General features: G+C 42.1%; 5 protein-coding genes across 5 annotated transcripts; 4 read left to right on the forward strand and 1 right to left on the reverse strand.

The window, feature by feature from the left end:
- Positions 1-204: 204 nt before the first annotated feature.
- I206_104802 (uncharacterized protein) lies at positions 205-1761 on the reverse strand (the record flags this gene model as incomplete). The annotated part of the gene is made up of 5 exons (XM_019154105.1): positions 205-240; positions 301-540; positions 614-760; positions 815-1569; positions 1638-1761. The coding sequence occupies 5 exons, from the start codon at positions 1759-1761 to the stop codon at positions 205-207; spliced, it is 1302 nt and encodes a 433-aa protein (XP_019012845.1).
- Positions 1762-3455: 1694 nt separating this feature from the next.
- Positions 3456-6381, forward strand: I206_104803 (uncharacterized protein; the record flags this gene model as incomplete). Its single annotated transcript, XM_019154106.1, has 8 exons — positions 3456-3655; positions 3730-3819; positions 3891-3966; positions 4022-5208; positions 5270-5566; positions 5637-5725; positions 5803-6017; positions 6088-6381. The coding sequence occupies 8 exons, from the start codon at positions 3456-3458 to the stop codon at positions 6379-6381; spliced, it is 2448 nt and encodes an 815-aa protein (XP_019012846.1).
- A 944-nt stretch (positions 6382-7325) lies between these two features.
- I206_104804 (uncharacterized protein) lies at positions 7326-11791 on the forward strand (the record flags this gene model as incomplete). The annotated part of the gene is made up of 5 exons (XM_019154107.1): positions 7326-8813; positions 8864-10000; positions 10068-11443; positions 11513-11582; positions 11654-11791. The coding sequence occupies 5 exons, from the start codon at positions 7326-7328 to the stop codon at positions 11789-11791; spliced, it is 4209 nt and encodes a 1402-aa protein (XP_019012847.1).
- A 752-nt stretch (positions 11792-12543) lies between these two features.
- On the forward strand, positions 12544-15564 carry I206_104805 (uncharacterized protein; the record flags this gene model as incomplete). The annotated part of the gene is made up of 9 exons (XM_019154108.1): positions 12544-12601; positions 12666-13612; positions 13714-14144; positions 14221-14308; positions 14384-14458; positions 14521-14646; positions 14713-14957; positions 15014-15119; positions 15181-15564. 9 exons carry the CDS (start codon positions 12544-12546, stop codon positions 15562-15564), a joined length of 2460 nt encoding a protein of 819 aa, XP_019012848.1.
- Positions 15565-16080: 516 nt separating this feature from the next.
- I206_104806 (uncharacterized protein) lies at positions 16081-21202 on the forward strand (the record flags this gene model as incomplete). The annotated part of the gene is made up of 9 exons (XM_019154109.1): positions 16081-16109; positions 16195-16248; positions 16319-16406; positions 16460-19121; positions 19183-20516; positions 20602-20727; positions 20838-21005; positions 21065-21118; positions 21182-21202. The coding sequence occupies 9 exons, from the start codon at positions 16081-16083 to the stop codon at positions 21200-21202; spliced, it is 4536 nt and encodes a 1511-aa protein (XP_019012849.1).
- Between the last annotated feature and the right edge of the window lie 235 nt (positions 21203-21437).

Here is a 21437-nt window from a genome sequence, read left to right on the forward strand (position 1 = left end):
AAGGAAAGATAGGCAAGGAGAAGAGTAGGCGGGTTATTGCACATGAATCGACGAGCAAATTATCACATATCTGGATGTTAAACGCTCAATGCAGAATGCATAGATATGCTAAGTGTATTATCAACACGGTACTACCATGACTTGAATCCTTCCCCCTATGATTTCCGTCGTCATTACCCTCCATCATTTATCAGCATAATAAATCTACTCCTCTTCGTCAGAGTCCTGCTCTTCGAGGAACTACGATGATCAACACGTTAGCTATTTCCTTCAATTTAGCCAGAAGGGAACATTGCTCACCTTGACTAGAGGTTCAGTAGCTTTCAAGAAATGTTGTTTTCCATTAGGTTTGGCTCCCTTTTGGTGCCAATAAATAATCGCTTGATCCGAGATTACATCAGCATTGTACAACGTCTTTAGGATTTGTACAAATGACTTGATGATTCTAGTATCGGTGTGACAAGCAACTTGAACTGAATTGATCAAGTTTACTTGTGCTTTAGCAGTGTTGGTGAATGGCTCGAGGACCGGTGCGTATTTCTACAAAGTCAAGAAGCATGTAAGCTTTCCGCACGATCGGGAAAATGTTCAAATTATACTTCGAGGTACTCACAGCAACGTATTGCACAACAAACGCATCGATTTGATCAGCTCTAGCTGACATATCAATTGTCCTCATCAGACCCTGCCAGACCCAATCTACCAAATCGGATTCAGGGACCGGCTTCTCAGCTTGCTGAGTCTTGAGAGTCTCGATAATCTGCAATAGAAGAATTAGCTGATAGGGAACGACGCAGAAACCTAGCTAACCCACCTGCTCGTTAGAGTCCTCATCGCTGATCATCCTCTCGACTGAGTTGATAGTCTCTTCCTTGACTTCTCCCAATGCTAATCTAGCGTACCAATCTACGATAGGTTGAAGACCTTCTTTCTTGAAATGGTCATCTAGATGTTTTTTATCTCTAATCTGAAGAGGGAAAACACTAAGAATATCTTTCAAACCCGATCTTTTGATAGTAGAGGAAAATTGATCTATAGTTTGTTTTGATAAGATTACTTTGGCGAAGTGAGTGAAGAAGTTTAAAGCTGAGTTATCTTTATTAACATGTTCCTTTGTCAAAGAGATTAAACATTTTGGCGAAATTTGTAAATCGATGACGAGCAGGGCAATAGCTTCTGATAATTTGTTTCTGGATTCAAGGTTATTCCATTTAGGTAAATAACCCAATAAGTCAGGTAAGAAGTTTTCTTCCAATGGTTTTTGAAGGTATTTGTATCTTTGAATAACCCTCTTGAGGACTTCAATCATACCTTTAACTCCAACATCTTGTTCCCATGTTGGATCTTCCTCTGAATTCTCCTTCAAAATGTAGATTGGAGATCGTTTATCATCCAGATAACTACCACCAGGTTGAAGTAAACCACCTATGAAAAGGATCTCAAAAAGTTGTTCAGAGTATTTGAGGAATTCTAAGGTTGTTCCTGCTTGAACTAGCTTGGTTACCAATGAGTCGGTAGTATAAGGTGTAGGAATGAGGGCGAGGTGCAAAAGGAGAGCGTCACGGAAGGCTGTGAATGAAGCACAGGTCTGAGTTTAGTAAACAGTCACCTACAGTGATGAAGGATCTTCGACTCACTCTCAGGTTCAAACTTTGCTGTAGCTTTAGCTTGACCTTTTCTCTGTTTAATCCTCACCCCCGTCAAAGAGGGTTTCTTATCTGCATTACCCGCTGGGGCTGTCGAAGTTGGCGTGTGAGACATACAATGAGTGTTTTTCGTAATCTGAAAGGAAGGAAACTAAGTATACTCCTTTCCTCTTGTAATTGTGATTGATAGAAGAGGGGAAGAAGTATGAGATATAATCTCGAAAAATGGATAACTGTTGATGATGCAATGACGAGCGAAGCAATAACTTAGAATTCGAACGCGAAGGAATGAAATGCCACATTAACCTTTATTCATCGGCGTTATCGTTATTAAGGATACTTGATTCCAAGTTCCCCGCATCAACCTTCTGTAAAATAGACATGTGGCAAAACGTCATGATGTTCAGGTCTATTCGTACAGAACCTTGAAGACAGCTTATTCAGTGGGGACCTCTGCTAGCTCATTGCTTAGACGGAGAAAGTCGGACAACGCGTCGACTTCTGCGGTAAGGACGATCAACTTTGCTTAACAACAAGGCACTCTTCACAGATAGGAGCTATTGCATATGGTTTTTCTCAATCTTCCAGACCAGATGACGCATGCCGTATTAAGATTCCAGCTCATCTTGACATCCTGAAACCTTTTCAGACCTTATGGTGATAAAAACTACAGCAAAAAAGCTGGTCAAAACAGAACGTTGTGCGTTGCCCTAAATTTCGCTAAATTGGTTAGGGTTTATGGGAATCTCCGTGTAATGAGTCAGTTACATGACGCAAATCATTTCTTTCTAAATCCAGTAAGATCAAACCACTCGTAATTGGTAAAAGCGGAACGCAGAGAACGCCCATCCCGGTGTCCGAGCCTTCCAAGAAAAAAATGCATACTTATTCTGAAGATCGCTTTTAGAAACACAAATTAATCAATTTCAGGGAAAATAACAAAATAAGATATACGAAAAAAACGTAGTTACATCTGGAATGCAATCAATGCATTTTACCGGCAGACGTCTTTGTTCTGATTTTTGTATTATTTTGACGTAAATCAACGTTGATCATATGCCTATATTACTACCACTGTACTATACAAATAAATATATTCGATCGTCCTCCATCGTATGACAAGTAAATATCGTATAATAAATTGCCATTGCTCTCTTTGAAGCTATAACTAGTATTCTCATTTGTTCCTTCACAATATCGTCGGTTGACATTCAACCTTCATTGCGAATTTCCAATACTTTGACCATCAATTAACGATAACTTTGATCAATCGTCATTTCACATTTTTCGGCATCTGAGTACGCAAGCAAATTGTTTTTGACATTAGCTTTACTTCAATTAATCGATTAAAACCAATCAAAGGACCTTCCCCTTGAACTGAATTCGGTATCTCCCCACTTAGAACGAAGAAACGGACATCTACTTTTAGTCGATTTTGGCACAATCCTTTGACTCGCTTAGATAATTCATTGGACCTCACAGAGGGTTTATCTTTGATCCCCGGAAAGCTCAAAAGCGTCTCCGTAACTTAGATATTTGATGGTGAAAGGAGTGGCATTGATAACGCTTAGTCTTTCTAGACTCATTTTCGAAACGACAAGTCACCTAGATTTCGCACTAACCTACAATCCTGTGGTCCTATCGCCGCCATCAATCAAATCAGCAATCTATTAAAGGGAGACAATCTCCACTCTGCACCTCTTATCTAACAGCGATCTCCAACCGGGTATAAATCAAGCAGATCACACAATCTCATTCTTTTCTCGTCATTCATAAAGTATTTGCATTATACGATAAATCACAAGCAATATGGCTATTCGTAATTCCCCTCCTACGTCTGCTCAGTCAGAAAGTATCGTAAAACCTTACCCATTCTTCGCTCAAACGCTCAAAACTCCCACCACTCTCAACTCTAACGATGAACTTGTCAAGCGACTCAAAGATATCGTACTTGGCCACGTCGCATCAGGATCAAGACAACCTGTAGTACTGGGCCGAAACGACGACGGGTGAGACTTTCACTCCTTAAACTTTCTAGTCTGACCACGGAAGCAAAGCTGATGTCAAACGATACCTGCTGTAGCTTCGTCGAATCTTCCACTATATTCAACGGAGCTGTTAAAACCAACGCTCTTGCTTTGGTCAAACCAATAACAGCTCAAGATGTCAGTAGGTATGTATAAGTCCGTTCTCTATCAGAAGAGGGTATCTAGTATGATTATGCTGACACTCACATGCAATCAGGACTGTTGTGTTCTGTCGTCAACATCAGCTTGAATTGAGTGTCAAGGGTGGTGGTAATGGTGTTCACGGATGGAGTGTAAGTCGGTTGCAATCATTACATTCCACTTGTATATACTGACAACAACATACAGGTCGGTGGACATGTCATTCTTGATTTATCCCTTATGACCGATGTCACTATATCTTTGCCGAACCCTTCACCTCCGACTTTACAAGAGTCTTTTGAGAGACTCCAACTTCGTCGTGATTCATCGGAACCTGAAACAACCGAAGAGCCTCGACGACCTTCATTGGCCTCGACGCATGCGGGATCTTCGGACACTTTGGCCACTAAAAGGTCAGCTTCCGACGACTTCATTACCGATGGGACAGATGATGATGGCGCAAGGAGGAAGGGAAAGTTTGATGGTGACCGATCTGGTCCATATAGTCCCATGGAGAGGATAGACGAAACTCCCCAAAGCTGCGACAAACCTCGATCTTCCAGTGCGATGGAAGAAGATAAGAACGGCAGTTTTTCTGGCTCGAGATCCGGAAGTGGCACAAGAAGCGGTAGCGGGAGTCGATCTGATTCTTATGGCGGTGGTCAAGAATCCACCCCTGCAACCTCCTTCTCCGGTGCTTCTGAGTACACCAGATCTCCCAAATCACCCTTGGACGATGGATATATTCTGGCTGGTCAAAGTTCGGGATTCTCCTTTTCATCGAGTACAAGCTCAAATCCTTCGCCAGAGGCTGGTCCATCTTCTCGAGCAGGTCCAAGAGTAACCTATGTAAACCCATCACAAATACCCACTACCTCTTTCCCATTTGTACCTACCACTTTTGGTGCTAATTCTTCCACTTCTTCATCATATTCAACAAGCTTCCACCCTACATTTGCCTCCGGCCCTTCCACTCAACTAACACTCAATACTCATCCTGATCCTCCTCCTTATACCCTTGTGACCTTCGGAGCAGGCGTCAACTCAAAAGCCCTGGACGCCGCTACAGCAGCCTCTCCTTACGGAGCTTTCCACGTCCCTACGTCTGCTTTCCCGGTAGGTGCAGGTCAATTCATCTCAGGAGGATTCGGTTTCATCGGTCGAAAACATGGTCTAGCAATGGATAATTTAGTGGAAGTTGAAATGGTACTTGCCGATGGAAGGATTGTATGGCTTGGTCAAGGTGGACAGAAGGGTGGAGATTGGAAAGACGATGAAGATCCTGAGGAAGTTTGGTGGGCAGTCAGAGGAGCAGGCGCGATTTTGGGTGTTGTCACTAGATTCAGAGCAAAAGCGTATTATTTGCCTAGTGTATATGCTGGTAACTTGATCTAGTAAGTCAAATGCTTCTTGATATTGAATTCAATTTTGACCTAATTGCCATCATCTAAATAGTCTATTTGATCGGGAAAAGACACCTTCGCTGTTGAGACATGTTCGAGACTGCATCAAAGGGTCACCTCGGACACTGTACACCAATATCATCATGACCGCCGGACCACCTGGTGCACCGGCCATCGTGGTCTTCCAACTTTGTTTTTCTGGTGCAAGAGCTGAAGGAGAGATGTACGTACAAGCTATCAGTGCTTGGGAAGGTGGACGATCGTTATTCCAAGATTTCAGCGAGAGGAAATTTGAAAGACAACAATTGGCCGTTGAAGAAATTCTAAAAGGAGGTCAAGGTAGAAAATGGTTAGTCGTCATCATTTCTGCTTATGCATTGGACGCTCAAGCTGACGCTAATCTATCGATGAATAATCAGGTTTATCAAAAGTGACATGCTTAAATCATTATCTGACGAAGTCATTGACGAAACTTGTTCGAGATTCCATTCTGTTCCTGATGGTTGCAGTGAGTTCAGCATCTTCACCTCCTAGCCTCTTCCATGTAACCGATCAGTGCTGAGTTTCGCTGTTCTGTTGATTCAGCCTGGCTTTTCGAATATACAGGCGGAGGAGCTATAGCAGATGTCAAAGATTCATGTTATCCTCTCTCTCACAGAGAATCAGCTTTCACAGTAGCAGCCCTTCACCAATGGTCACATAATGAAACCCCAATTGAAGATACACGATGTGTAACTACAGCAGAAGAATGGATAAATGAAGTCATACATCCTAATTCTCCTGGTGGACCTTTACCTTGTGTAGGTCATTTCACGTAATCAATCAACGTACTTTGAGTTAAAAGCTAATTTTTTGATTTATTTTTGTTAGTTCTTGCAAAGTTCAACTTCTTCAGCTGTAGCAGCAGTATATGGTGAATCTTTCCCAAGATTAAGAAGTTTAAAGAAAAAGATTGATCCTGAAAATTTCTTTTGTCATGCGATGTGGCCACAAAATTTACATGATGAAGATGGAATTGATGGATTTGGAGAAGATATAAAAGAAGGTAAAATTGATTCAATAGATGAAAATGATATTGATAAAGATGGATTTATGAAAGAAGAAGATTTACCAGAAAGAATAACAAGTACAAATGATGGAAAAGGTAAAGGAAAAGCTATATAAGGAAGGGTGTCTATAAAGGATTTTGATTTTTTAGCTTTCGTTCCCTATCCCAATCATTCTTTCGGATTTTTTGAAAATGAGTGATTTGATTTAGATTAGATTGTTTTATGTTTACACCTTTCTTTAAACAGATGAGATTCGATCTTTGTATATAATTAAGATATCTAACACATTCATACTTTACTATGTAAAATGTGCATAAGAAGTTTTGGAGTCAAATTTCATGATCTGAGTAATTTGACAGCCTGTCCCCGGTCCCATATTGATAAACCGAAAAAATAGGAGGATTGATTCGTTGTAATCGAAGAGGGATGCGATGTATTATAGACTCTGCGAATGGGTAGATCGGTCGGCAACTACCCATCAAATATTTTAACAAATTTTCAAATGGAAACGGGTCCAATCCGGTTTGGCAGGGCATTTGCTTATCAGAAAGTCAGAGTAGGGTACCACTACTTCTGTTCATTGTTTACAAAGGCTTTTATATCTTGTTGAAGAGGTTGATTCCGTTGCCACCAAATCTTAAAAGTTGAATGTATGATGGGTGTACCATTTAAGGGAATGAGATTTAATCATTACTTGCACGCGATTCCAAGTCATAAGCAAGATAAATAAAATCATTAACATCCGGCCAATCAACCGATTAAAACCTCATATACCATAGCATCCCGTTATCATAGCATAAGCATAAGCATATATATATATATCATAGATATCAGCCACTCACTTCAGTAAGGAAGGGACTTCGAAATATCTGTCCTTCTTTCCCTATAATAACATTCACGGCTCAAGGAAAACGAAAAGAAAAACGCGTAATTTTCATCCGGTATTTTCGTTTTTTTCCACTTCAACCTTTCTGTTTAACCTTGGTCCTTCTCCGGGATAATCGTCTTTAGGGGGAAATCATTCGCATGGAGGGTATCAATTCGATTTGAGCCAACATAATGGCTCCATCTCCTTCACCTTCCGCTCGACCTCCTCCCACCGGCCCGAGAATCCCTCCGACAGGTCCAAAAGCCCTACGCAATGTAAATGGAGGTCCACCTTCAGCTCCAGCTAAACAACCTCCTGCCGGTCCATCCGCTTTGCTCAATGGTAAACATGATAAGATCTCTTTTGCATTTCCTCAGCGAGCGACTGCTCTACCTGAACCATCAAGTCAAGCTGGTCCCTCTCGCTCTAAAATTAATAGCTTAAATATACCTACCTCGACTGGATCCCCTTCATCCACTCTCACCGATGTTGCAAAGGTCATCAACTTAAACGGGATAGATGAATCCGGTAAATCGGTAAAATCAAATTCAACTTCCTCATTGACACCTTTTCGAATCAACATACCTTCTGGACCTTCACCAAATCGCAGTGTGGGTTTGAAGAACTTTCCATCTACAACAAGTATAGCGAGTACAAGTACATCATCCTCATCTAAACTTCCGCTTAAAACGGAACAGCAAGATTCTAGACGGATTCCAACTTCACCCAAGAAGCGACATTCTAAAAAGCTATCAAGTGATACAGGAAAATCAGAAGAGGATACAAGCTATAGAGCCAACTTTTTACCAACAGACGGAACTTCAAGGGCAAAAGTATCAATATCATTTGTTGGGTTACCAATTGGTGCAACAGCTTCCTCATCTTTTCTGAAACGACCTCAACCACCTCATCTGGCGAATTTACCTTTTGAAAGATCAAGTCCAAATGGTTCACCACCCCCTTTGCCCCCTTCATCACCTCCACCACCACCTCAAAATGGTAGTAGACCATTGACACCTCCTTTACCGCCTGATGATAATCGACCGCCTACACCCCCTCCTCCGCCAGAATATGAAGATGGTTTACCGCCTCCACCTCCATCACCTCCCACACAAGCACCATCACCTTTACCTCCACCTCCTCCTTTAGCACCTAAATCGTTTTATAACTCTGCTTCTTCCTCTCGTCCACATTCTTCACCTATACCGTTACCGCCCTCCAGTAGCAGACCACCTTCACCACCTCCGATAGAACCTCCCTCACCGCCGCCACCTGCTCCTCCATCGCCTGGTCCTCCGGCTTTGGAACCAACAGCGCCTCCTTCGTTTCACTTTCGAGATTTATCAATGCGGCGGCTGAAATCACCTTCCGAGGATGCTGAACACGAAGATCAAGATGTCGATATGGAATCTGGACAAGCTCCCCAAACGCCTCCTTCTCCGCCCACATCACCAACTCCACCTTATATCCCGCCTCCTTACATCCCACCAGCCTGCGTGAAGCCAAGACCTGGCTTAGGAAATTTCTTAGTGGTGGGGAAGGAAAAGAGACTTGACGGGATGCTTTATGATCAGCCGGTGGAAGTATTTGATCCCAGACTCAAATTAACGAAAGAGCAATTGCATAAAGGTAGAGGGGTTATGAAGAATCGCGCGGGCTTTTATGAGGTTGAGTATGAAGTGAGCTGATTTTACACCTTGATTTCGACTGAGCTGACGTTATCTTAAAGTGGGACGAATATTCCACTGGTCCTAAACCGCCACCACCCCCTGCAGCAGTCCTCATCACTGGGCTGAGTCCACTAACGACAACCGACCAGATCAGCAAATTCCTCAGACCATATGGTAGGATTAAGGATATAGATGCCAAGATGGATAATAAGTCAGGAATGCAGTTGGGTATTTGCTGGGTAAAATTCGATGGACCACCTCATGGAAAGAAAGGCACTGCCCATGAGGTTGCTTGTCAAGTCGTCAAGGCTTGCGATGCACAGCGAATCAGTCTGAACACGAACGAAAAGATAAAGGTGGTATTGGATGGAAGGGGATTCAGGACGAAGAAAGCAGTGGAAGAGGAAATGCTCAGAAGATACCCTCCACCAAAACCCAAAGTCCTTCCTAAACCGCCTACACCGGCACTCATCCCTCCGACAATAGCTGGAACAAGTACACCGTCCTCAGCAGGTGCTCAAACCCCTCGTGCGGGAGCTGATTCTTCCATATCTTCCCGTCCATTACCAACAATACCTAAACCTTCGTCTGGATCATTACCTACCAGACCAGCTTTCCGACCACCTACAGCGCCTGCTAACTTTCATACTTCATTACCCTCCAGACCCGGCGCTTTACCTTCTCGTCCTACCACTTCGTCAACTTACCTCCCTTCGCCTTCTTCTCATCTGTCAAACCGACCAACCGGATTGCCCTCTCGGCCAAATGCACCCGTGCAACATCTTGCTTCATCTTTCACAGCAGCTCCTTTCTCTCGTCATGCTAGCGATTCTTACGATTATAACGATAGAGGAGGCAAGAGGTACGATACAGCAAATTCATACACACCTCTTTCCAGACGCCCAATTTCAAGATCGCGATCTAGAACACCCTACTCCGATTACTCATCTGATTATACATCAGATAGTGAAGATGACATTAGACCAACGTACAGATCGAGAGAGAAATCGCCTTATGGACGAAGAAGAGCGCCTCCTCAACCTAGTAAAGTAGACGAGCAGGCCGTAGAAAAGATGAAAGCGGCATTGGCATCTAATGGCCTGGCTCATGTCTTCATTGATTCTAAGTTCCTGCCCTCCACGGAGAATTATAGCAACTACGTGAAGGATCATTTCAAGATGTTCAAGCCTGCTCAAGTGAGTAATCTTCTTCCTGCTCCCTGTCTATTGACACACTGACAGGTGCTCATCGTTTGGCATTTAGATCCTTCATAACCATATTGGTTGGTATATTCTCTTCTCGGACAACTTTTCAGCATACCGAGCTCAGCGTGTCCTAGACACAACCGCCATACAAGGTCACAAGATGACTTTGGTTGTCAAAACTCCTCCTTCTGCGCGAAAATTGGACGAAGATCGGTCAACAGCAACCGCGGGGGATGTGGAGGTAGATAAGGGATCTGGCGGAACTTGGAAATATCTAACGATCACCAAGAAGAATCGGCCTGCGCCCAAGACGATTGATATCCCTACTGGACCTAAAGCAGATCGTACGAAAGCGGATACTCTTAGAAGGAAGATCATTGATTCTGATCAAAGCAGTGACGAGGAAGATATCCCTATTGTCAAAGCCAAGAAGCGATTGCCGTCTTTCTCCTCAGCCTCGTCCTTATCCGATGACGAATTAGTCCCTTCGAAGACAACAAAGGACAATATGGCTATGGATATCGATGAGATCGCCGAACCCGCCAAAGAAACCATCAAAGCTGTCGTCCAAGAGCATAAAGAGGAAACTCCGATCGCTAAAGGAAAGAAACGCCCTGGTAAAGCGGTGAAAGTCACAAAGAAAAGTAAGAAAGCTAGACTTGATTCTCCTGTACCTACAGTCGAAATTCCTCCACCTGCTGAACCCGAGGTCGCTGAGATCACCATCGATAAACCGGCTGAGATTGAAGAAGTTATCAAAGAGACGAAGAAAGTTGTTAGTGGAAAAAAGAAAGGACCTAAATCTGAATTTGATAAATTCATCGGTTCAGCTGTGTTGGATGAGGAAGATGCTTATTGGCTTGGAAAAGCTTTAGAATCAGCTAAGACTGGTATAGAACCGGATTTCCCTTCCGCCGAAGCAGAAAAGGACGAAGGATTACTGGATGAGGATCACCCATTATATCATAAAGCTGGATCATGGCGCGCAGAAGGATTTAAGAAAATTCCTTCACTTGCTAAATCAAGTTATTTACCTCAACGTAATAAAGCTACTAAAGCGGCTTCTACTTCTGATGATGCGGTGATGAATGCTGGTGTAACTACTGGTAGAACGGCAAGATTAGCAGGACGAGATCAAAATAGACAAGTAACAACTTCAACTATCACAGATTCTGAACTTTTCGCCTTCAATCAACTTCGAATAAGAAAGAAACAATTGAGATTTGCAAGATCAGCTATTGAAGGATATGGACTTTACGCAATGGAAACTATTGTAAAAGGTGAAATGGTTTGCGAATATGTTGGTGAACTTTGTAGAGCTGCAATAGCGGATGTTAGAGAACAAAAATACTTGAAACAAGGTATCGGAAGTAGTTATCTTTTCAGGATCGATAATGATATTGTTTGTGATGCGACCTTCAGAGGAAGTGTTAGGTGCGTAAAAGTTTTATTTCCCCGTCGATTTCTTAGGGCGTATACTAATTCAAACATTGACATTTGCAGTCGACTTATCAATCACTCTTGTGATCCTTCTGCTAATGCTAAAATCATTAAAGTCAACGGACAATCAAAGGTGAGTTTGATTATTTCTATCAAAAAGGGTAATTTCCACATAATGTTGACCTATATATCATAATGTGTTAGATCGTCATCTATGCAGAACGGACACTTCATCCAGGAGAAGAAATTCTATACGATTATAAATTCCCATTAGAATCTGATCCTTCATTAAGAGTACCTTGTTTATGTGGTGCCGCAACTTGTAGGGGATGGTTGAATTAAAAATCATAAATCAGTTGTCAATTGTCATATTTTTGTATTTACTTTATGGTCTTACACGCAAGTCATTCCAACCATCAACATCAACATGATCTGATCAAATCAAATCAAATCAACCTCTCATTTATGAGTATATGTCTTTTTTTTATCGCATTAATATTTGCATGCATTTTCACATGTATTTGTGTGTATGTATGTATTTTCAAATGCGGGGCACTTTGATCTTACCCCACTTTTGAAATAAGATCTCATTCAACTAAAAATCAGGGTAATCCAATTGGCACAAATTCCGATTTAATCTAGTTTAAACGCGTTTAAATAGTTTTTAACGCTTTCAAAAGAAATTTGACTTCAATTGATTCTTTAAAGAACACTCTTAAACAGATTCTTACTTTATAACTACGTCAACTTGGGATATATATTGACGATCATACTTTCATACTCAGTTTGTATTCCTTTCGAAAAAACGATTTTAACTTCTTTTGGAATATATAAAATACATCAATCAACGTTGTTATACGACAAACAATAATATCATCAAGAAACACGGACCTTGTATTGATAAATTGGAACTTGACAAATTTGTGATTTTGATCATCAGTCAAAGTTTAGAAGGTGATCAGAGCGATCAAGGCAACGACAAAAATATCAAACGAAAGAAGTATTGTATATCTTGAAAAAGGGAAATTGAAATCAATTCAAATCTTTATTATTTTTGGCCACTTTACAGTAAATTAATTACAACTTGCAGCAAGATGTCCAACTTTCCTCATTCAAGTTCTATTGCTGCATCCCTATCTACTTCTCCATATGGTGAGCTCTATCATATTCCTTCTTGCTAGTACTATTGCTGACTATTTGTGTTTTATCATTATAGCCGTTCAATCGAATCTTGAAAACTTAATTAATCGTGCTCGTGTACATCCACATCCTAGAAGAGGTTCTACAGCTACATATCCAGATCATGAACCGAATGAAGATTCATCTCCTTTCGAAGAATCCGCTCCAACAATTACACCAGGTAGAAGAAGACCTTCTACTGCAATCAACCCTGCTAATCCGGTTGGACCTCAAATTGGTACAATCCAAGAAGCATCTTATGAAGATGCTATAATCTTTCACGATGATGATGATATTGAAGATTCAAATGAAAGATCAAAATTATTAGATAAAGATTGGTCTTCAAGTTCTAGAAGAGAAAGTAGAACTTCTAGAAAATCGTATGGATCAACAAGTAGAAGAAATAGTAGAAAATCAAGATCAATTGAAGGTTTAAGTGGAAATGGAATGAAAATGACTTCTTCTTCTTCTTCAAATCATACAGGTGGAAATTCAAGATCTAGATCAAAAGCTAGAACTCCACCTAGAAAAGATAATTTAAATCATCACCATCACCATCATCATCAATATGATAAAGATCATGATATTTCTAGAGATTCTTCAAATGTACCTTCTGAAGAAGATGTTGAAATAGAAGAAGATGGAAGAAGAGGTAGAGGTAAAAATTCAAGACCTTTAAGTAGAACTTCAAGTCCATATATATCTGATGTAGGTTTACCTGGACCAGGTAGAAGACAAAGTGTTACGGTTAGAATGGCAGATGATTCTTCAGGTGATGAAGGTGGTGATGTAGTTAGAGGTTTAGTTCAATCTGCTGGAGGTGCAATGTTTGGAGGTAGATCTGGATTAGGTATGAATACTGGTATTCAAGGTGGAGCTGGTCCAATGGATCTTGATCCTGTAGAAGAATTAGATGCGGTTGATTTAGAATTACCTGTCAATGAAGAAGGTGTAGAAATTAGAATTTGGCAAGATGCTTTAAGGGTAAGTTAATTTTGACTTTACGCTTTTCCGATATCAAGATAATAGTTGTCAAGGTTATTTGTTGAATTTGGAAACTAACTTGAAATTACAAATCTGTATAGGCCGAGTTACCTATTATTCTTAGATCATCAATACCAATTTTCTTTTCACAACTTGCAGAATGGTCACTCAATTTAGCATCAGTAGTTTCAATTGGACATTTAGGTACAACTGAATTAGCAGCTTCATCTTTAGCTTCAATGACAGCTGCTGTATCATCTTTTTCAATTTTACAAGGTTTATGTACTGCAATGGATACTTTATTACCTGCAGCTTGGACTTCATCTGATCCTTCAAGAGTTGGATTATGGACACAAAGAATGGCAGTTGTTTTAACTGTTTCAATGATTCCAATGTTTATGATTTGGTGGAATATTGAAGGTGTTTTAATTGCTCTTGGACAAGAACCAAATGTTGCTAAATACGCTTCATCTTATCTTAGATGGTTAAGTTTAGGTATTCCAGGATATGGAGGTAATGTTTTAATGAAAAAGTGAGTTTTAGTTTAATATCAACTCTATAAATTAAAAGATGAAATCGCTAAAAAATCGTTTCAAAAAAAAATCAAGATATTTACAAGCTCAAAATCTTATGCATGTACCTACTTATGTATTGTTTTTTGTTGCTCCTACCAACTTGCTCATGAATTATCTATTTGTGAGTTGTTCATTTCCCAATTGAGAATGATTTGAAAACAAGGCTGACAAAATTGGACCTTATTGTTCATAATAGGTATGGGGTCCGGATTTTTGTAGACTCGGATTTGTAGGTGGGGCCTTAGCCACTGGAATGTCATACAATTTAGCAGTAAGTATTTCAACAATCAGGTCTATTCTTGATTTACCTCATTCTGACATGACAATATGTAGTTTATCGTATCTTTGACTTGGGCAATCCTTTATGGTCCAAGAGAAGCTTTCCATCCTGTTAAATTCCAACATTGTTTCTCGAAATTGGGTACTGTTACTTCTCTTGGTCTAGCCGGTACAATTATGGTTAGTAATATGATTTGACCGATATTTGATGCCATGACGAGCTGATCAATGTCGAACCCCTCTCAGCTTTCATCCGAATGGTGGGCTTGGGAAGCATGTGCTCTTGCAGCTTCACTTCTTGGCCCCGTACATTTGGCGGCTCAATCAGTCCTTTTGTCAACAGCTTCCACATTTTATCAAGTCCCCGCTGCATTAGGCATTGCTGCTGCTGTACGAGTTGGTAATCTGCTTGGAGCAGGAAGAGGTTGGGAAGCCAAGTGGGCTAGTAGAGCTAGTTTATTATGGTCCTTGATCTTTGCTGTTATCAACTCGTGAGTTAGTGATTTCCCATTAGGTTGACATCAAATGCTGATTGTTGTTGTATCAGATCAATTTGCGTCATTTTCAGAAAAAATTGGGGATATCTTTTCAATAATGATAGTGAAGTAGTTGAACTTGTGGCAGAAATTATGCCTTATATCGCTTTGTTCCAGGTTAGTCACATTTTGTTTTCACATGGTTTAATGAGATTGAACTGAGAAAAAGAAAATGTAGTTGTCAGATGGTATAGTTTCAACAGCAGGAGCAGTCCTTCGATCTTTAGGTTTACATACAACAGGAGCTTTGATAAATTTGACTTCATATTATATAATTGGTTTACCTTTTGGTTTATGGTTAACTTTTACACCAAGATTTCACCTTGGATTAATTGGAATTTGGGTAGGATTAAGTATTGCTTTAGCTTATGCAAGTATATTAGAATTTTGGATGGTTTGGAAAGCTAATTGGACAAGAGCAGTTGAAAGAATTAGAGAAAGATTAGGATTACCTGCACATGGACAAATTGGAGAAGATGGAAAATGGGATTTAAATGATAATGATGATAATCAGAATCACAATGGAAGATATAGGGATGAAGAAGAAGAAGGTATTATTTAGATGAGCGTATGGAAGTCACTATAATCTTTGAGTAAGGAGTGTGTATGTATACTCTCAGGAAGAGGAAGATATCAATTAGACGAAAGCGAATTAATGTTATAATGTCAATTGCATACATGCACCTGTTTAATGATTTGTGGCATTTTGTTATTGATGTTTAATCGTTATTCAGGGTATAATTATAATTCATGATTATTGTGTGATGTCACTGCACAGTTCGCGGGGCACTACACTCTAATCACCCTACACCTCTCATAGATGACCTACAATGGGCACATTTATATCAAACACCTATATATATATCGCATATCACTCGAAGCATATGTGCAATTAAAACGACTTCCATCTTCCTTGTATCCGAGACATTCACGACATTGACCCAAGATCTATAAGAATTGTATTTGTCGTGTAGAATAATCATTAAATAGTTATCGAGAGATAATTCCTTCGCCTCATCTGTTTTGAGTTATATAAACTTTAGACATTTGGCGTCAAAGTCATTAGAATATAGTCAAGATGTCTTACCCATACTTGGCAAAAACAATGTGAGTCCTACCTTTTTTCCCAACACAGCTTAAAAATATCGTATTCGTTGTTATGTTATTCATGCTGATCTGACAAAATGAGCAGATTGAAGTATAAATCACCTCATGCTACGGATTTATCGTTCGCGAAAGATGAAACGTGAGTTTTCATTTCTAGGATGGTTGGAAATTATGTACAGACTGCTAATTGAGTAAATAATGATTTGTAGAATTCGAGTAACTGGTCCTTCAGATGATGATGAAGATTGGTTAGTTGGAGAGAATTTAGATGGATCGAAATCAGGTGGATTTCCAAAGGTGAATAAATGGGCTTTTCCAAAAATTAAGAGCAAAACTAAAACTCTTTATAGGATTTCATCATTGCCATTGAAGAATCACAACAATCAAAGGTAGATTCAGACAAACCTGTCCCTACCGTTACTGAACCAAAAGAACCTCTTAAAGAAGGTTTAAAGAATGAGCAATATGAAGAAGTACCACCTTCAAAACCACCCGTTTCTATACTTGAACCAGCTCCACCTTCACCTCAATTAGATCCTTCATCTAGATTACCAACTCCATCTATTGCACCTTCCCCTGCACCTCCTTCACCTTCTGAACCACCTACTTCAACTCTTCCTCCAAATCCTTCCGCTCTTACAACAAACACCCCTGTCAAAAGTAGTCAGCCCAAAGCAACTAATGAGAATGCAGAAGATTCACCACCGAAACCACAATCTATGAAAGATCGATTAGCTTTCTTCGCTGCTGCTCAAAATAAACCCGCTCCACCACCTATAAAACCTAAACCTGCTACAGGGGGGTTTACTTGGTCTCAAAGACAAAAATTACGTCAAGAACAAGAAGCTAAAGAACAAAAATCTAATCCTCCTCCAACAACAACTTCTTCCACTACTTCTGAATTATCCAAGCCCTCAATAGCTGAAGCTTCAGCTCCGGCTCTGGTAGTCTCTATAGACGAGAAAGAAGGTGAAGGAAAAGGAATGTCAGCTGCTGATGCTGTTAGCTCAATTACAAAAGGACAGTCACTAAAAGAACGAATGGCGGCATTGCAAAATCAAGGTGCTTTTGGTGCAGGCAATGGAGAAGAGAAGAAAGCTGGTCCTGTACCAGTATCAAGTGGGAAAGTATGGAAAAGACCCCCTGCTCCACCTGCGCCAGAGCCGGAATTCGAAGGAGAAGCAGAGGAAGGATCGGGTGTTGCTGAACAAGCGAAATCACCTGTTACTGAACGTGGCGATTCATTGGACCAGGCTGGAGTTCAGACTAAAAGGGACGATGAAGAAAAAGAGCAAGTTGAGGAGGAAGAAGAAGAAGAAGATGAAGAGGAGAAAGAGAAAGCTAGAAGAGCTGCTATTGCTGCTCGAATGGCCAAATTGGGAGCCCGAGGTCCAATGGGAATGATGCCTCCTGCTAAACCCGTTAGAAAACCTACAAAAGAAGTACAGTCTCCCACCGAGGAGAAATCAGAACCTATGCCTACTGCATTTGCTGCTGCGGCTCCGGCTGGTGGATCTGAGGAGGACAGCGGATCTAAAGAAACAATTGCCGTTCCCGTACCTGTGTCCATTCCGGAGCCAACGACTTCGGAATCTGGCTTGCCGAAGTCCATCCCGATAGCAGCTATGCCTCGAAGAACAGCTCCGCCAAGAAGACGTGGACCTACTGCTACCTCGACGTCCCAAGCGAACACCGCGGTCTCAGCTGAAGAAGCTCGAGCAAATCCTAAAGAACCGGAAAATCGATTCGAAGGTACGGATGAAAATGGTCTACCTGTGCCTCCACCTCAAGTAATGGTTGCTGGAGAGGAAGATCCTTTGCCCAAAACAGAGAGACAGCTTGAGGAAGAGAAACAAGCTGAAGAAGCTGGTCGAGGTCAAGGTGGATTAGAAGGTGCTCAAGCAGCGGGTATAGCTCTTGCTCCTATTCATTCATCAGCTTCTCAAGACAATGTGGATGCACCAATCGAACAGCATGATGAAGTTGCTGAGTCAGAATCTGGCTCGCCCGAAGAGAAACATGTACCTCTTGTCGGAGCTATCGGCGGTGCGGACGCTCCTTCTCGAGGTGCAGGAATAGCGAGTATGGAGGGTGAAGGTGAGATCATCGATAAATCAGCTCGTGCATCCCACGAAATTGAAGAAGCTTTAGTAGAAGGTGGAGATGAGAAGGACGATATACTCAAAGAAGCACAAGGCGGACGATTACACCTAAAACAATCAAGTGAAGATCCACTTTACGAAGACGAATCCACGCCCCTCAGTCCAGATCCGATTGGCATGATACCTCTCCACCCTCCTGCTAATGACGGATCTATAGGTGAAGGCGATGAGACTCCGCCTTTACCACCGCCAAGAAGTAAACCTCGGGGCCTGTCCATGGATATCCCTTTAGATGAGCTGGAATTAAGACATGAACATGACCATACGCATGATCAACAAGCGGATGAAGACGACGAAGACGACATGCCACCTCCACTTCCCTCAGCAAGAAGGGCATCTCTGGATAAGCCTGCTGGACCCAGACCGTTGCCTTCCCCTAGAAGAGAAGGAAGGGCTTTGCCTCCTCCGCCCGTGGGTAGCGCAATGATTCCGCCTAGAGAAGATTCGGATGAAGATCAAGAGGAAGAAGATGAAGAAGAAGAGGAAGATGTACCACCTCCACCTCCCGCTAGACCTCATCAGACTCCAGGCTCTATAAATCCTGACGCCGAGGATGAGGAAGATGAGATACCGCCCCCGCCTCCACATGCACGACCATTTCCACCGCCAGTTCAGGCTGCAGCAGACGAGGAGGAAGATAGTGAAGATGAACCTCCACCTCTTCCGTCCGCTCGGGTACTCCCTCCTCCACCAGCGAGGGAGCCACAAGACGACAGTGGAAAAGCATACCCTGCAGTCGAAGATGAGGAGGACGAAGCTCCACCACCTCCACCGCCCGCTAGGCAGCCTTCCATGCCTCCTCCTATACAAACAAGCGTGACTGCGTCCGCTGCTCCGCCTAAGTCACCTGGTGAGTCACGCTTATATACTGACGCAATATTATCAGTTAACACTGTCTTTGTTCTGAGCAGCTGCTCCGTCTCCCGTCACCGCTTCATCACCTACCATGGCCCGAGCTTTACCATCACAAGAAATGCCCGCATCGCCTAAGGCAGAAGATGAAGAGGCCACTCGTCGGAGCGGCATTGCTGCTCGAATGGCAAAATTAGGGGGTATCAAGTTCGGAATGCCACCTCCAACATTCAAAAAATCCTCTAGAGACGTCACTTCCCCTCCTGCCACCGAAGCAGTCCTTCCTCAAACAGAAGAATTGCAAGTCGATTCTCCAATCGATAAGCCACCGCCTATTCCTAGTCCGGGAGCTGAACAACCCGCGTCTAACGCTACCTCAGCTCTAGCTGAACCTGCTGGGGGAGGTGAGGAGACACCTGAGCAAGAAGCTGCTAGACGACGAGCTACTTTAGCCAGACTACGCGCTGGAGGAGCTTTAGGCGGATTCGGTCTATTCAATCATGGTAGCAGCGCACCTTCTACAGAGGCAGAAGATACCAGAGGGCTCGAAGCTGAGAAGCTTGATGCTGCGGAAGCAGCTAGTGACGATGCACCTTCACCTCCTGCTCGATCTCCTGTGACTGGCGGCAGACTATCTCTTGGTCCTCCTGCGAATGTAAATGAAGCTGAAACAACAGAAGAAGAAGCTCCTCCTCCCCCTCCGCCTGGTAGACCTCAGCCTACAATCTCAACTTCCATCAAGAATGAGGTACCAGTGTCTTCAACTCCAGGACCGCAAACTCCTACTTCACCTATGCCAGCTTCGCCAGTGAGAACGCCTTCAGGCAGACGACCTCCGGTCCCTACCGAGAAGCGATTCTCTCAGTCATACAAGAGAAGCAGTACAACGTCGTCCGCTAAAGCTATCATACCTGAAGATCGGCCTACAAGCATTGCGAGCGATTGGCAAATATCTGATGAACCAGCTGTGATAATGTCTCAACAGCAAGAGGGTACTCAAGAGCCCTCAGAAGACGCTCCGCCACCACCACCGCCTGTCAGACCTCCCCCACCACCCCAAGCCCAATCTCAACAAGTATCACAAAGCCCACCTCGAAGATCGAGTAGTTTCTTATCCAGAAGATCTAGATCTTCCATCGATATACCGCCAACTACACCTTCTAAAGCTTCGCAACATGATATTCCGGTCTCCCCAGCACAACCTTCACCGGCTAGACAGTCTTCCATCTCACGGCAGCCCCCTGCTCCACCTGCACATACGGCTTCTGCAATTGGAAGTCAAGGTGGAAGACCAGGATTTGATCAGCTGAAAGAAGCTTCAGCGACTTACGGGGCTCAATTAGCCAGATCCGCTCACCAGATCTTTAGTGGTGGTAGGAAAGCTCAAGTGGGGGTGAGTCTTGCACTACGTTAATCACCGATGTTTAGCTCCCTAATAGACAGAATAGTGCTAACGCCCATCTTTCCTTTCATTGTAGGATGGAAGCCCAGCTGGATTTGTCTTATTAGCTATGGATCAAGCTCAATTACCCCGTCCATCTCAAGGATGGGGTCAAGTTGTGTTTGAGCAAGAAGCAGGATCAATCTTGAGGAGATATGATGATGTGAGTGTGGTCCCGTACATCGGTATTTGCAGTGTCGGATTCCAGGTTCAAAGCGATATTTCATATACGATCCGGAATCAATGATGCTGATATGTTTTCCCAATCTTTAGCCTAGACCGGGAGATATAGCTGCATTCCACGATGCTAAACTGAAAGGTAAAAAGGGATTATCAACGTATAATCAACATGTTGGATCAGTTCAAGAACCACTCATAGGTATCGTAGCAGAATTTGAAGATCGAAAACATAAATTAAGAATATTGCAAGTTGAGCGAGGTGTAAGTTTTCAATTTTTCATTGGTTGTTGTTTTACTAATTGGTGGTATGGATATTATAGGTACCTGAAGAAGTCAGTTATAGGTGCGAAGATCTAAAGAGCGGTAAAATTATTGTGAGTTATATGTTCTCTCGCATTGGCTGGCTAGAAAGCTCATCAATTATGCTTCGTTTATAGATATATCGACCTGGATTGTAGGATGTTTGGAGATATATCAATGTACTGTAATTGACGAAATGTTCAAAAATAAGTTCTAGTGCCATTTGATATACATAATCTTATGATGTTCGGATAGGAAATGAAACGATTGATGTCTTTTGATGTATATTTCTTGTATTGAATGTCTCAAGTCAGTTTCGATAACTCTTATATACCTCTTTGAGTTTTGGGCATGTTGAATATATCGACGAATAAATAGATGCTCAGCATAAAT

The sequence above is a fragment of the Kwoniella pini genome, chromosome 6, assembly GCF_000512605.2.
Source record: "Kwoniella pini CBS 10737 chromosome 6, complete sequence".
Lineage (NCBI taxonomy): Eukaryota > Fungi > Basidiomycota > Tremellomycetes > Tremellales > Cryptococcaceae > Kwoniella > Kwoniella pini.